Source organism: Callorhinchus milii, unplaced genomic scaffold (assembly GCF_018977255.1).
Source record: "Callorhinchus milii isolate IMCB2004 unplaced genomic scaffold, IMCB_Cmil_1.0 Scaffold3, whole genome shotgun sequence".
NCBI lineage: Eukaryota > Metazoa > Chordata > Chondrichthyes > Chimaeriformes > Callorhinchidae > Callorhinchus > Callorhinchus milii.
Window position 1 is genome coordinate 75,600,886 of NW_024704744.1, and position 16,226 is coordinate 75,617,111.

The 16,226-nt window shown below is 48.1% G+C and overlaps 1 protein-coding gene across 1 annotated transcript in view; it reads left to right on the forward strand.

The window, feature by feature from the left end:
* Positions 1–16,226, forward strand: part of LOC103181711 (calpain-14) — a 28,396-nt gene continuing 12,170 nt past the window's right edge. Inside the window, exons 1-4 of the mRNA XM_007898369.1 lie at positions 1–85; positions 494–719; positions 11,535–11,604; positions 13,906–14,024. Of these exons, the coding sequence (XP_007896560.1) occupies positions 84–85; positions 494–719; positions 11,535–11,604; positions 13,906–14,024 (417 nt within the window). The 5' untranslated portion in view covers positions 1–83. The remainder of the gene's footprint in view (positions 86–493; positions 720–11,534; positions 11,605–13,905; positions 14,025–16,226) is intronic.

A 16,226-nucleotide genomic window follows, 5' to 3' on the forward strand; every position in this document is an offset into this window, starting at 1 on the left:
AGCTTTTTGGAAGGCCAACTTATAAAGGTTCCACAATTCTTAACTTTCCCTTAGAAAACAGATTGACGGTTGTGAGGCTGACCATGTACGTAGCTGCCACAAAACTGGTGTCTGGAGTCGCGTGAGAGAGCAGGCAACATTCCCTAAAAGTGTTTATTTCACTATTGATTTTAATCTCTGCCTCAATTACCTCCCAGAGATCAAACTACCCCACAAGTCTCCTTGTATCCAAGCGGGTGGCTAATAATAAATTAGGGATTTACCAGAATGAGGGACTTGAATTATGTGCAGAGACTAGAGAGGCTGGGAATGTTCTCCTTAGAGCACAGAAGATCGAGAAGAGATTTAATAGGTGTTCAAAATTATGAGGGATTTTAAAAAAATATACAAGGAGAAACTTTCCACTGGTGGGTGGGTAACCAGAGGATACAGATTTAAGATAATTGGCTAAAGAACCAGAAGGACTAAGGATAATCAATATGCTTTTCTCTAGGAGTGAAGAGAGGAGGGAGCAGAGGATGGAGAGGAAAGAATCAGGAGCATCGTTTGATGGTGAAAAAGTCGGGTCCCTCGTGAATCCCAGGAAGTTCAGGGATCAAGACTACTACTCCCTACGGGAGCAGTGTATTCACAACAACTTCCAGGATGAGACATTCCCAGCAGATTTGAACTCCATTAGGTTGTCTGACGTGCAGGTGGTCAAATGGAAGAGACCCTATGTAAGTATCCAGTCTGGCTAAAGCCAGCCATGGGAAAGTCCAAGACTCTGTTTCAAGGCAAGCGCCTTCGATCACCCTCCTACCCCTGCCCTCCACCCTCCACCCCAGCTCAGGTCCAAATCTCTGACTGTCCAGCGCCTTGGGACGTCCTCCTGATGTGAAGGGCACTGTATAAATGTTATTTGTTGTTGAGACGGGATCATAGGGGAGAGAGAGTGTGAGACAATTTCTTTACAGAGGGTGGAATTTGGAAAGTCTCCCTTCTGAAGGGAATTTGGCTGGAAATAAGAGGGTGTGAGGGGAACAATGAAGAGTGACAGGGAGAGAGGGAGAGACAGTGATGGAAAGAGAGCAGGATTAAAGCAGATGGCTCTGGAGGACAAAAATGCCACACAGATTTGCTGATCTGAGAAATCTGTTTGTGTGTGTGATGTTCTGTAGTTCCATGAAAAGAATCAGTTATTGGTGGGCGGGGGGGGGGGGGGTGGGGGAGAGACTGTGTGTGTGTGTGTGTATATATAACTGTGTGTGTGAGATTGTGTCTGTGTGTGACCATGTGTGTGAATATGTGCGTGACTCTGTATGTGTCTATGTGATTGCATCTGTACATGTCTGTGTATATCGGTATGTGTGTGTATACGTACACAAACAATCTCTCTCTCTCCGCGTCTGTATGTGAGTAATCTGATTTTAAAGAGCAGCTAACCAAGCCAAGATCCCGTCTGCCTGTTCAGGCAGAGTTTAAGCCGAATATTGTGTATTATAGGTGATTGCAGCAGCTAATATGCACACAGTAGCATCCCACAAACAGCCATAAAGTGAATACTAATTTTATTTGGGGGAATTGTCGGCCAAAATACTGGAAGAGAGAAACTCCCTTCTCTTTTCGAATAATGTGATGCAATCTTTAATATCCACCTAACAATAACCTGATTATAGCTCCTTTTCATGTTGTCAAGACATCTCCAAGTATAAATAAATAATAATAATTTGTCCTTTGTAATTTCTGTCCTTGCATTTGATATAGTGCCTTATCAGGTTGTTGAGACATCTCAAAGCGCTTCATAGAATATACTGTATAGTGAATTGATTGCATATTTTGTGGGCGAAAGTAGTGTATAAAGTGGTGTGACTGAATTTTGGGGGTGAACAGGCAGATGGGACCTCGGTTTAACATCCCATCGGAACCCCCAACAATGCAAGCCCCCCCCCCGATCCAGCACAACACTGGAGAATCAGTTTAGACTATGTGATTCTAGTCCTGATGTGGGGCTTGAACCCTGACTCAGAGGCGAGAGTGATACCACTGCTCCAAGTGACACGCTGAATGGCTGAATGACAAATTTAGCAGGAAGATTGTTGGACTCTACAACAACAACCACCACCACAACATAAGCCGCTTGCATTTTCATAGCGCCCTTCAACCAGCACGGCATAGCACACCAGAGCGATTAAAGCCCAGGGGTGACAAGTCTAGAGTCATCACTTGGCAGGTTATCTTTGTTTTTCCTGCCTTGCTCATTGAGCGAGAGAGAGAGAGAGAATGAGGAAGAGAGAGCCAGCAGCGGGAGCCGGGGGTACTTGAAGCCGGGAGTGAATACAGCAATACGTGTTTGTGGTTTGGGAAAGGTCTTCAGATGACGAGAAAGTGAATGTTCAAAATTTCCTTTCTCCCACCGCCCCATGTCCCCCTATATAATTATACATATACAGTGAAAGAACAAAGAGCCCTTGTATAGAGCCTATTTAGGGAATCTTCTTTGACTGTAAAGGTATTTATGTTGAGACCTGTCACCCACAAAATACACAATCAATTTACTTTGCATTGTATTCTGTGAAGCACTTTGAGATGTCTCAACATGTGAAAAGGTGCTACATCAAATGCAAGGATTACTACTGTTATCATTATCATTGTTATTGTTATTACCTGACTCCCACCAACATTCATGCCACTGTGACGTTCACTGTGACACTTGGTTGATCGAACCTTTTGATCACAACAACTTCAATGTGACCAAAAGTCTCAATCGAGTGAGGTGCTTCATTTTGGGCACCAAGCCCTGCTGTTTATCCAGCAGTAAGTAGGAACCCAGTTGTTTGTCGATTGGTGGATCGCTTTCTGGGGTAATAATCCCTTCTAAAAAGAAATGTGGACACTCAATCCACAGAGTCCTGTAGCTCAGTGGTTAGAGCACTCGCTTTGCAAGCGAAAGACCTGAGTTCAATTCCAGACAGGGCGAAACCTTGGGCAAGTTTCCTTACTCCACACGCCTAATAATAATCCCTCCAAAAACAATAATAAATTGGTCATTTTCAATCCACGACTGTTTGTGGGACACTGCTGTGCACAATTGGCTGCCGCGTTCGCCCACAAATACACAGTCAATTCACTTTACAGTGTGTTCTGTGAAGCGCTTTGGGATGTCCTCCCGACGTGAAAAGCGCTATATCAAATGCAAGGATTATTATTATTATTATTATTAACTGTTTGTGGGACACTGCTGTGTGCAACTGGCTGCCACATTTCGCCCACAAAATCCAGAGGTGTCACATGATGACGGAGGCACCCAGTGAACTTTGTGGGAATGGCCGTGGCATACTCGATGAGGGGGCGCTTTATCAGTCAGTGGCCATTTTTTTGTTTGCACCTCGGAGTTGGCAACCCTTTCCCGGTTATATGTTCCTGAGATGTCCGGCTGGATAGAATACACACTCACTGTACTTTACAGTCAATCCTGTGAAGAGCTTTGAGACGTCTTCCTGATGTGAAAGACACTATGACAAATGTAAGGATTAGATTTTTTTAAATTCGCATTGGGAGTTTGTAAGGTGTTTGGTTTTCGCTGGCTTATGTCGAGAACAGGTCAATCAATACCTCAGCCCCCTCTCTCCCAGGTCGCAGTTCCCTCATTAGCTATATCCAGAACATCACCCTCACACTTAAATACTTCACAAGTCAGAACAAGAAACGCTCCTGTTAACCCTGCAAGCCAAAGGCCAAGTGGGTAGGGTGCTCCTAGCTGGACAGGCGAACTGTGCGCACAGCAATGACTAACAAAAGGGCCATGGAGTTGATGATTAATTATTTGGCAGATTGTTGGCTGGGACACAATACTGGCAGAAACGGGCAGACAAAGAGGAAATATGCTGAAGTGTAAGTTTATTTAATAGGTTGGTGAGGGCTGTAGGCAAGAATGCTCATGTTTGCAAAAGGGATGAAGCCAAACAAGTCTGAGCCTGACTCAGTAGTTGTATCGCTCGTGTTCCAGGTTCCTTTCTCAATTGGTTTCCCATTAAGAGGGGTGTCTGTGAGCTTTTGCCTTCTGCGTTCACAATATCCTTTGCTTCCCTACCCCCCAGCCCACCGCATCTCACTCTGCACACACTCCCCCAAGCACAGGCTCCAGCCAACCTGCACCTGATGACTCCTTGCCCCCAGTGACTGATCTGCCCCTAAAAGTCCTGCCGATGAGCCATCCTGTCACAGAGGAATGGTTCGATTCTGATCTTCCTTTGTCAAGCTTTTTAACTAAACTCTCCAGGATTTAAGGGTCAGGATGGAGAGCACGGGCTCCGTACCAGATAAATTAAAATTTGGACGAGACATTGACCCGCCTGCCTGTTCATTTTTTTTTGGACCACCCGTGTGTCTGACACGTGCGAAAACCCATCACCATGCTTGCAATTCCATGCATCCCACCTACGCTTGGAAATCCCTGTGTATTGGAATAGAATGCGCACTCTGTCCCTGGAGTGATGCATCCTGCTTACTTTATTCCAGAAAGTACTAGACACAGGTTGGCAAGACCCAAGGCTTGGGAAACCCCAACGTGTACATTGGTATACTGCTGGAGTCTAACCAGCAGTACATAGTAACACAGCTTGCTATTGATAGCACTGTCTGGCAAGCTTTCCCACTACTTTCTAGTTAGGACCACCTTACCCATTAGGACAGTGGTCACCAACCAGTGGCATCTAGTAAGGCGCCATATCAAGTGCAAGAATTATTATTATTATCTAGAAGTGGCCCACTGAACACCCGCCTCAGTGAGGGCAGGTCCATGCCAAATCAATAGCTTGAATCCAGTAGCTCCCGAGCCACAATATCCATGGCGCAGCCTAGATGGAGAAAACTTCAATAAAGAAAAAATTATCTGGTTGGCCGACCGCAAAAAGTTTGGCCACTAATCGCTGGCCTAGATCCTGAGCTCAGTCCTGATGTGGGGTTCGAATGCAAAACCTTCAGACTCTGGGAAGAAAAATGTATTTGGCTGGACGACCATAAAGACTTGCTGTCGTGCTCTGCACTGTCTGGGACTTGCAGTGTCGAGGGGTGAGGGGTTGCAAGTTTTTGTTGGTTGGGTTTGGAGACTCATTTTTTTTCCGTGTGTGTTAGTCCGGGTTGGACCATGTTTTTGTTGGCACCAAGATGAGGAAGGAAATTGGCTGAGAGCAGTATGCATGTATTATTTACAATTGGATGCTCGAAGGCAAGGAGTATATTATGTAGGATGATAATGTATCTAATTAAGTCAAAAATTGGCACCAGTGGTGATTTAGCAAAGTCTAAAATTCTTGTCTTACCAAACAAGTGTAACCCAACAACAACAACAACTTTGATTTATATAGTGCCCCTCCACGCCAGACGGCGTCTCAGAGCGCTTTACAATAAAGGATCCCGGCGCCGAGCCAGGGGGAAGTGGGGGAAGGTGACCAAAGGTGCAGTCGAAGAGAAAGGTCTTCAGCAGAGACCTGAAAATGGGAAGAGAGGGGGCGAGGCAAAGGGAGTGAGGAAGGGAGTTCCAGAGCCTTGGGGCACAGTGGCTGAAGGCACGGCCGCTGAGGGTGGAGTGGAGGACTCGGGGGACAAGGAGGAGGCCAGACCTGGTGGAGCGAAGGCAACGGGTACTGTTTTGAGGAGAGAGGAGGTCAGAGAGGTAGAGAGGTGCAGAGGAGTGGAGGGATTTGAATACACGGGTGAGGATCTTGAAGTCGATCCTCTCTGTGACAGGCAGCCAGTGCAGTCTGGCAATGACTGGGGTAATCGGGGAGCGGAGTTTGGTGTGGATGAGAATGCGGGCGGCAGAGTTTTGAAAGATCTGGATTTTATGGATGGTAGTGGATGGGAGACCAGCGAGGAGGGTGTTAGAATAGTCCAGCCGAGAGGTGACAACGGCTTGGACCAGGGTTTCAGTGGCTTTTGGGGAGAGGTATTGGCGGAGACGGGTCATACGTTGGAGGTGGAAGAAGGCGGTGCTGGTGAGGGACTGGATGTGGGGGAGGAAGGATAATTGGGGGTCGAACCTGACGCCGCGGTTGCGTACAGGTTCGGAGAGTTTTAGGGGGAGGTCGGGCAGGTTGAGGTGGTGAGAGCCATGAGATTTTAGATGTTGACGAAAGCCAAAGAGTATGGCTTCCGTCTTGTCAACGTTCAGCTGAAGGAAATTTGTGCTCATCCAGCCCCTGAGGTGACAGGCAGACTGACAGAACATCAGGGAACTGGGGGTCGTAAAGGGAGGTGGAAAAATAGAGTTGGGTGTCGTCCGCATATATGTGGAAATGTTCCCCATGTCTGCGGATGACATCTCCAAGAGGGAGCATATAGATCAGAAAGAGGGGGCCAAGGATGGATCCTTGGGGTACCCGCAGGTAACCGGGTGAGAGCGGGAGGAGAAGCCATTTGTGCAAATGTACTGCTGGCGGTTTGTGAGGTAGGACTTGAACCAGGCGAGTGCGGTCCCACTGAGGTGGATGACGGAAGAAAGGCGGTGGAGGAGGATGGCGTGATCGACTGTGTCGAACGCGGCGGAGAGGTCCAGGAGGACAAGGAGGCAGAGGGAGCTCTGGTCACAGATAGAGAGGATGTCGTTTGTGACTTTCACAAGCGCAGTCTCTGTACTGTGGGCAGGGCGGAAACCGGACTGGAGGGGTTCGAAGAGGGAGTGGGAGGAAAGGTGTGCGCGAAGTTGATTGGCAACAACGGGTTTTAGGACTTTTGTGAGGAAGGGCAGGTTAGAAATAGGGCGGTAGTGGCTGGGGTTTGAGGAATCTAGGGAAGGTTTTTTGAGAAGGTGGGTGATGACAGCAGTTTTGAGGGGGGCAGGGACTGATCCCGGGGAGATGACTGGTTGATGACGTCACCCAGTAGTGGACAGGGAGCTGGGTGACCAGCAAGTTGGTGGCGAGGGTGTCGAGGCAGCAGGTGGTGGGTTTCATGGTGGTGATAGTGGGTGAGAGGGAGGAGGGAGAGATGGGTAGGAAGGAATGTAGAATGGGGGTGGTGGTAGGAGCAGATGATGGGGAGAGTGAGAGGGACAGAGAGGGGGTGGTGGTGGGTGACAAGGGGCAGGTGGATGAGGCTGCCTGGCGGATGTTGTGAATTTTAGATGAAAAGAAGTCCATGACCTCCTCGCACTTGGCATTTGATATGCAGATTGAGGAGGCCGGAGGGGGCCACGGAGGAGGTAGTGGGTGGTGGAAAAATGATTTTAGGGTTGTGTTTAGCCTCCAAGATGATGTTGGCGTACAAGGCCGTTTTTGCGCATGTCAAAGAACGGCGGTAGCTGTGGAGATACTCGAGCCACAGTTGGCGGTGGACTGTCAGTCCAGCTTTCCGCCATCTGCGTTCGAGCAGCCGGGTTTGGGTTTTTAGGCAGCGGAGATGGTTGTTGTACCAGGGGGATCGGGTGGGTTTGGAGGTGGTCCTGGATTTAAGGGGGACGAGGGAGTTGAAGGTGGAGGAGAGGTGATCATGGAGTAGCTGGACGGTTGCTTCAGGATCTCCGTGGGTGGAAGGCCAGAGAGATAAGATGTTTGATGATGCGAGGGCCTTTAAGAGGGTCTCAGGGGGTAGCCTTTTCCATGGCCGGTAGAGGATTGTTGAGAGCTTGGTGGAGGAGAGAGGGTTGTGAGAGGAGAAGGAGATGAGGAACTGCTCCGAAATGGCCTTGTCCACTATGCTGAGGTCGGAAATGTCAAGGCCATGGGAGATAACGAGATCAAGGGCATGACCATGGCTGTGGGCGGTGAATTTATATGAAGGGTGAGGTTTAGGGAGGAGAGGAGGGCAGTGAAGTCGGCAGAAGTATCGCAAGGGGAGTTTAGGTGGAGGTTGAAATCGCTCATTATGAGCAGGCGCTCAGAACAGAGGGACAGGGAAGAGAGGAGAGATGTCTGTGTGGAAGGAGCCGGGGGGCTTAGGGGGGGGCAGTAGACAAGGAGGATTTTCAATGGGAGAGAGGGATGGAAGAGGATAAGGTGCTCGAAGGAGGGGAAGCAGCCAGAGGAGTAGGGGCTAAGACCAAGGGAGGCTTTGGAAATGAGGACCACCCCGCAGCCACGCTGGTTTGGATGGGGGGTGTGGTGGAAGGGAGGCTTCCACTAGGGGGATGGGGTCATTGGGGGAAAGCCAGGTTTCGGTGAGCCCAAGAATGCCAAAGTGCTCATCCAGGATGAGGTCGTGGATGGTGAGGGCTTTATTTGAGAGGGAACAGACTTTTTGGAGGGAAATACGGATGGGTTTGCTGGAGGGAGGAGAGAGTGATGCGAGAGGATTTTCGGGTGTACGAGAGAGAGGGTTGTAGAGAGTGGTGCGAGTGGAGAGTTGGGGAGGGTACGTATGAGGAAGGGGGAAGTTGGGTTTGCCTTAAGGAGGCGGTTTGAGCAGAGGGAGTGAATGATGGGACATGTGGGGTTGCTGGTCTGGGACAGCGAGTGCCGGGAGCCACGGTGGGTCCGGCGGAGGATGCCCAGGCTGGAGCAGAGGGAAGTGGTGATGGGGTCGAGGAGAGAGAGAAGGTGGGGAGGGCGGTGGGAGAGAATGACAGAGGGGGAGTAGCGGATAGAGGGGGTTGGAAGGAGAGACATTTAGAGTGAAAGTGGAGGCGGAGGGTCGGGGCGGCAGCCAAGACGCGCACGCAGAGACCGGGAGCAAGCGATCAGCGGGACGGCATCAGCCCTCAGGCTCAGCCTCCCAGGTCATGGCCGGGATGGCAGTGGCAGCGGCTGCCAGACCGTTGTTGTTGTTGTTGTTGTTGTTTCTGTTTTTTAACTGTGACGTCACTCCCAATGTCACTTTGTGAATGGCGTCCACCCCATCCCGTCACTTACCTCAGCTCCTGCCTCCCGACTGAGTGGCTCCTCACCTGGCTGTGCTTTATACACAGCTTTATACACAGCAAGGCCTCGGCTCGGCTACGCCCTGCGCTCTCCTGACTCCGCTCCCGGGAAGGGGAGAAATAATAATAATAATACAGTGTTTCCAGTACGCCTTGGGACATCCTCCCGACGTAAAAGGCACTATCCAAATGTAATTTTGTATTGTGTTGTATGTGTTAGACATCTGGGCTAACCAAAAAAACTTTACATTAAATCTGGTGAAGTGTATTGAGTAGACTTGCTGACGTGATAAAGTGTTATCCAGGGATTATTATATCATTATGATAAATGTTCCAGTTAATCTGATTGCTCAATCTACAACTGTTTACTGGATGTAAAACTGGATGCCGTGTTCACTTACAAATGCATTTTGTGAAATATTTTTGACATGTTCTTGATATTAGAGGCGCTGTATAAAATGTAAGGATTACTTTTCTTTCATAATATGAACAGGTTAGAACTTGTCATGCAGGAAGCGGGAAAAGATATAGACGTGTTAGTTGACTCATTGCTCACCAATCACAGTAGCATGAGCATGAATAAACAAAAAAACAAGATGCTTGGCTCAGATCCTAAAATGATTTCAGATCCTAAAATGTTAAGATCAAACGATCAATAATAATAATAATAATAATCCTTGCATTTGATATAGCGCTTTTCACGTCAGGAGGAAGTCCCAAAGCGCTTCACAGAACACACTGTAAAGTGAATTGACTGTATATTTGTGGGCGAACGCGGCAGCCAATTCCGCACAGCAATGTCCCACAAATAGTTGTGGATTGAAAATTACCAATTTATTATTGTTTTTGGTTTTGGAGGGATTATTATTAGGTGTGTGGAGTAAGGAAACTTGGCCAAGGTTTCGCTCGGCCTGGAATTGAACTCAGGTCTCTCGCTTGCAAAGCGAGTGCTCTAACCACTGAGCTACAGGACTCCAAACGGTCACAACTGGAATACTGGAGTCCCGTAGCATAGTGGTTAGGACACCGGCCTCGCAAGCGAGAGGTTCAATTCCTGGGGGTAATAATCCTTTCAAAAATAATAGCAATAATAATAATAATTTGGTCACTCAATCCAACATCAACAACTTGGATTTATATAGCGCCCTCCACGCCGGACTGCGTCTCAGAACGCTTTACAGTAACGGATCCCGGGACCGAGCCAGAGGGAGGGGGGGGGGGAAGGTGACCAACCAAAAGGTCTTCAGCCGAGACTTGAAAGTGGGAAGAGAGGGGTCGAGGCGAAGGGAGTGAGGAAGGGAGTTCCAAAGCCTCGGGGCATAGTGGCTGAAGGCACGGCCGCCGATGGTGAAGCGGAGGACTCGGGGGACAAGGAGGAGGCCAGTCTCTGTAGAGCGAATTTGATTACTCCCCCCACCCACAAGATCTTACCTACTCATCCCTGGCAAAATACAAAGCTACTGACCCAGTCCCATCCCGTCCCAGTTCCGACCAGTCCCGGTCCACAACTGTTTGTGGGACACTGCTGTGCGCAATTGGCTGCCGCGTTTTGCACACAAAATGCACAATCAATCTACTTTACTCTGTGTCCTGTGAAGCGCTTTGAGATGTCTCAATGACGTGATAAGCGCTATAACAAATGCAAGGATTATTCTTATTACTGAGTCCAGCTGTGGTCAGGCCACGAATGGAGTGTTATTATAATAATAATAATACGCATGATACAACGCCTTTCATGTTAGGAGAACGCTGGAAAGTGCTTCAGAAGATATAATGTAGTGCAATGAGGTGTAGTGACTGTGTGTTTGTTAGCATAATAATAATAATAATAATCCTTGCATTTGATATAGCGCTTTTCACGTCGGGAGGACGTCCCAAAGCGCTTCACAGAACACACTGTAAAGTGAATTGACTGTATATTTGTGGGCGAACGCGGCAGCCAATTGCGGACAGCAGTGTCCCACAAACAGTCGTAGATTGAAAATGACCAATTTATTATTGTTTTTGGTTTTGGAGGGATTATTATTAGGTGTGTGGAGTAAGGAAACTTGCCCAAGGTTTCGCCCTCTGCCTGGAATTGAACTCAGGTCTCTCGCTTGCAAAGCGAGTGCTCTAACCACTGAGCTACAGGACTCCAGCTCGGAGAAATTCCCTTCACTTTTTAAGTAGTGCCATGGGATCTTTAACATCCACTTGAACAGGGAGAGAAGATCTTGGTTTAACCTCTCATTCAAGAAGACGGCACCTCTGGTAATACAACACACCAGTGTGAGTTGAAAAGGTTGACATGTGCCTGAAGCCACAACCTTCCGAATCGGAGGTGAGAGTATTATCGGATGAGTCAGGCTGATGCACGATGCTCCCATTATTCCCATCAATTCCCAGTGGGGGAAAACCTTAGGCAAATGTCCTTACTCCACACATCTGCTTACCTAGCAGTAAGTAGGAACACAGTTGTTAATCGATTGTTAGATCGCTTTCCAGAATAATAATCCCTCCATCCCCCCCAAAAAAAAAATTTGGTTACTCATCCACAGCTTATCCATGTAACACTGGGAAAGCCTTTACAGGAACCTCTCTTGCAGGTGTTTGGGAATGGGGTTGTGGGGGGGGTCGGGAAAGGGGGGTCATCAATGTTAACCTTTGGACTATGACCCATCTTCTCGGGATTCAGCCATTTTCTTTTCTCCTTTTGCAGGAAATCCATCCAAATCCTCAGTTTTATGTGGAAGGAGTCAGTCGCTTTGATCTTTGCCAGGGACGAGTAGGTAAGATCTTGTGGGTGGGGGGAGGAGAAGGTGAGGAGGGGGAAATAGACCACCTGGTTTTGAGACTCGGATTTCTTTTAGCATTGCACAGTGTGCAGAGTTTAGACAATTCTTAAATCCAGTCTTAATTTTGAAGACTTGTTCCGCACAGACTTTCTTCGAACTCGGTTGTAAAATGAAGCCCGGGGTTGTCCAAGGTCTGCCCATTCAGGTGGACTTTAAAGACCCCGTGGCACTCAGGCCATCCAGAGCTGGTCAGACCCCACCCCGAAAACTGCTCGCAGACCAGTCACCGTGACACCCTGCAGAACAGAAGAGAGCATCGAGGATGATCCCTACACCGCAAAACAAGAAGAAATAATTTGGTGACTGAATCCACAGCTGTTTGCGGGACACTGCTGTGCACAATTGGCTGCCGTGTTTTGTCCACAAAATAAACAATCTATTTTACAGTACATTCAGTGAAGCGCTTTGAGACGTCTCGACGACATGTCTCATGCATTTGCTATTTCAAATGCAAGGATTTTTAAAAAAAATTGATTGAATCAGCCCCAGGGGCTTCAAAGAAGATGACTAAGTCTCGGATCGAGGTGGGGGAATGTATCATTTGTGATCAGAGCCTCGGGACCTCTAGGTGGGAATGAGCGATGTAATACGGGAAATCATTGTTCCAGTTTGAGACACAATTAGACTGTGATTAAAGAAGATTTACCTAATTGCTACCAAGTTCACAAGTGTTAATTGCGAAGTTTTCAATCTACCAATATTACTGGCATCTTAAAGGGCCAACGCCCTCACTTTAGATTTGGATAGGTTTATTTTGTAAGCCTTACAATTCTTTAGACCCCACTCCTGAAAGATAATAATAATAATCCTTGCATTTGATATAGCGCTTTTCATGTCTTCTAGATGTCTCAATGCGCTTTGATGGAGGGGAATCTGAAGGGGGTGGGGCTAATGGAGAGATAATGCTCCATTTTCATTCCAATAAACCCAGGAACCTCACGGCCTGGTTTGCGTTTGAAAATCGGGTTCTCCACCACACCAAGAAAGATGTTTCAATATAATACAATTTACATTAATACAGCGTCTTTCACCTCCCAAAGTGCTTAGAATTCTGGCTGGGCAACCGAGCTGGGGGTGGGGGCCAGGGGCGTGGGGGAGAAAGGGAAAATGACCAAAGGCACAGTCAAAGAAGTACGTTTGGAGCCATACCTTGAACGAGGTGAGGGAAGGTGTGAAAGGGACTCCAGGATGGAATTCCAGAGAGCTGGGATAGAATAGCTAAAAGTCTGGTGGTTGGGGACAGGGTGTTGGACACGAAGCTCACTGAGCAAAGAAAGGAGAGGCTGGGTCTGTACGGTTTGAGGAGGTAGCAGCAGTAGTGTTGGAGCAAGACCATGAGGCAGTTAAAGGCAAGGAAGAGGATCTTGAATTCAATCCATTGGGGAATGGGGAGCCAATGGAGCCTGGTCTCTGACATTTTAAAAACATTTAAAAAGCATGTTGAAGATACCGTGGTAGTATTGGAAAAGAGATGGGAGTTTCTCTCTTGGTCTATCACTCCATAGCTGTTTGTGGGACATTGCTGTGCACAATTGGGATGGTGTGTTTCGCCCACAAAATACACAGTAGCTGCATTTTACAGTGTATCCTGTGAACCACTTTGATATGTCACAACAACCTGATAAGGCGCTATATTAAATGCAAGGATTATTATTATCATTCTCTGTTTTGCGTCTCCTTGAGGCCCTGGGTCCTGGCCTCAGCGATCAGTTAAATAAATTCAGCTTAATACTGACATTCCATTGTCATACGTGCCCCCTCTGGCAGCTCAGGCCCGAGGTAGACCCCCCTCTACCTCCCCCACCCCACGCAAAGCGAATCCCGTGTGGAGTAAACGCCTGCAGACTGCTCCCCCACTCAGCAGGCTCTGGGCTGCTCCATAAACCTCGCCCTTCCCGCCACACCATTGGCAGTCGGGCTTTCAGCCTCTCTGCCTCCATCCTTTAGAATTCCATCTCACAGTCCCTTCACCTCACTCCCTCACTTGCTTGTCTCCTTCAAGGGATATCTCAAGACTCTTCTTCTCTCTTTCTTTCCTCCTCCATCTCTTTCTCTCTCCCCCTTTATCGCTCTCTCTCTCTTTCTCTCTCCCTACACTCCCCACCTCTCTCTCTCTCTCCCCCCATCTCTCTCTCACCCCCTCTCTCTCTTCCTCCTCACCCCCCCCCCCCCTCACTCTCTCTCTCTCCTGCATGAGGGGTGCTAAATAAATGTTGTTATCTCCCTCTTTTTCAGGAGATTGCTGGTTCCTGGCTGCTCTAGGAGCATTGACGATGAACGAGAACATGTTTTCACAAGTGGTTCCATCCAATCAAAGTTGTCAACAAAATTACTGTGGAATCTTCCATTTCCGGGTCAGTATCAGTGGCTTATTGATCAGGATCCTCACAGAGCTCCGCACTGGGGCCACTCAGGGGTGATCCTCACAGAACCCTGCACTGGTAACAGTCAGGGTGATGCTCATAGAGCTCTGCACTAGAGACAGAACAGTCAGGGATGGTCCTCACAGAGGTCTGCACTGGGGACAGTCAGGATGAACATTGATCAGGCTCAGTAACCAGCCAAGCACCGTGAAGCTCTTTGAGACATCCTCAAGGTGGGGTGCGTTAGTGGCTGGGTTGGGGGTTGTCGGTGGTGGGGGTTGGGTTAGTGGGGGAGGGATGGTGTTTGTGAGTTGGTGGGGGGATCGGCAGGAGAAAGGGAGAAACTCCTTATTTTGTTTTAGCGTGATGGAATCTTTAATGTGCCCCTGAACAGACAGAGAGGACCTCGGTTAAACATCCGTTCAGAAAGATGGCACCTCCAATAATGCAGTGCTCCACCTCTCTTGGCTGAGAGTTCAAAGTCCTGACGTGGGCCTCAAAGCCATGTTGTTCTGAGCGATGGGAATAAACGGATAAAGGGAGAGAAGGGAATGGAGGTGAACGTTGTTGAACAAGTGCCATGGGGCTTATGAAACTTCGAACATTCATTTAATTCTGCTTCAGGTGGAAACTAATTCTGCAAAGGTTAAAGGACTCCACCTATTTTTTTGTACAACATTCAAATGATTCAGGTGTCACCCTGACACATTTGGAAGCTTTTATTCCCTTAGGGTTTGTTGACATTTTTAATGATCTGGTAAGGCGCTGTATTAAATGCAAGGATTATTATGATGTAGATTCAGGCTTGCTCTCATGGGCAAGGGGTGGGGGTGGGCGGGCTTGGTAGGGAGAAATTTGATATGTATTTACATTTAAACTATTTATGTAGTTCTTAAGAGAGGCCAGAATTTGGCAGATTCTTAAACAAATCTTACATTTTTTGAAGTCGGTTTCCCATAGATTTCTTTTTAGAAACTAAAAAAAAGATAATAATAATAATCTTTACATTTGATACAGTGACTTTCACGGCAGGAAAAAATTTCAGATTGCTTTACACTATATGCTGTAAGGTGTAGTGACTGTTTATTTGTAGGCAAACTAATTTGCGCAATGCAACAACTTTTATCTGGAGCATTGCTGGCTATGTAAATGCCTTTCATGGCAAATGGTTTTAGCTGGTTGGACTCCAGCAGAGGACCCAATGCACACTCTGGGATGCCCCAAACCTTGGCTCTGGCCAACTTGTGCCTTATGGAGACCCGTTGCGTATTGGTTAGAGCGCTTGCTCGCAAGCAAAAGGTCCCGGGTTCAATTCAATGTTTGTGAGACACTGCTGTACACAATTGGCCACATTTCACCCAGTTTACAGTAAGTTCTGTGAAGCGCTTTGAGACGGCTCAATGACTTGATCAGGCTCTATGTCAAATATTAGTCCCGATAGCAAGGATTATTAGTAACACTCTCTGGAGTGAGGTAAGCAGGGTGTGACCTACCCTGGAGAGAGTTGCACTCCGTACCAGAGATGGGAATTTCTATGTGAAGGTAACATACATGAAACTCTCAGTCTGGTTTGGATGATGGGTTTTCCGTTTGTGTCAGACGCCCAGTTGACCAAAACCAAATTAAATTTTATTAGGATGGTGTTCTGTAAGAGGTGTGGGGACACTGGCCTGTATCAACAATAGCAACAACAATTTGCACTTATGTAGCACCCTCCACACAGGGTAGCGTCTCAGAGCGCTTAACAGTGGCAGAGCCTGACTCCGAGCCGGGGGAAGGGGGAGGTGGCTGTAAGTACTGTCGAACAGGAAAGTCTTCAGGCGGAACTTGAAAGAGGGGAGAGAGGGGGCAAGGCAGAGGGATTGAGAGAGAGTGTTCCAGAGTTTTGGGGTGTAGTGGCTGAAAGCACGACCTCCGATGGTGGTGCGGAGGGTGTGAGGGATGAGCAGAAGCCCGGTGCCAGTCAAGCAGAGGCGCCGGGTGGTGGAGTGGGGAGTGAGGAGGGCGGAGAGGTAGGGAGGTGCCAGGGAGTGAATGGATTTGAACACGAGAGTGAGGATCTTGAAGCCGATCCGTTCGGTGATGGGGAGCCAGTGAAACCTGGCCAGAACTGGTGAGATGGGGGTACGGAGTTTGGTTCGCGTCAGTATGCGAGCAGCAGAGTTTTGAATGAGCTGGATCTTTTGAATGGTG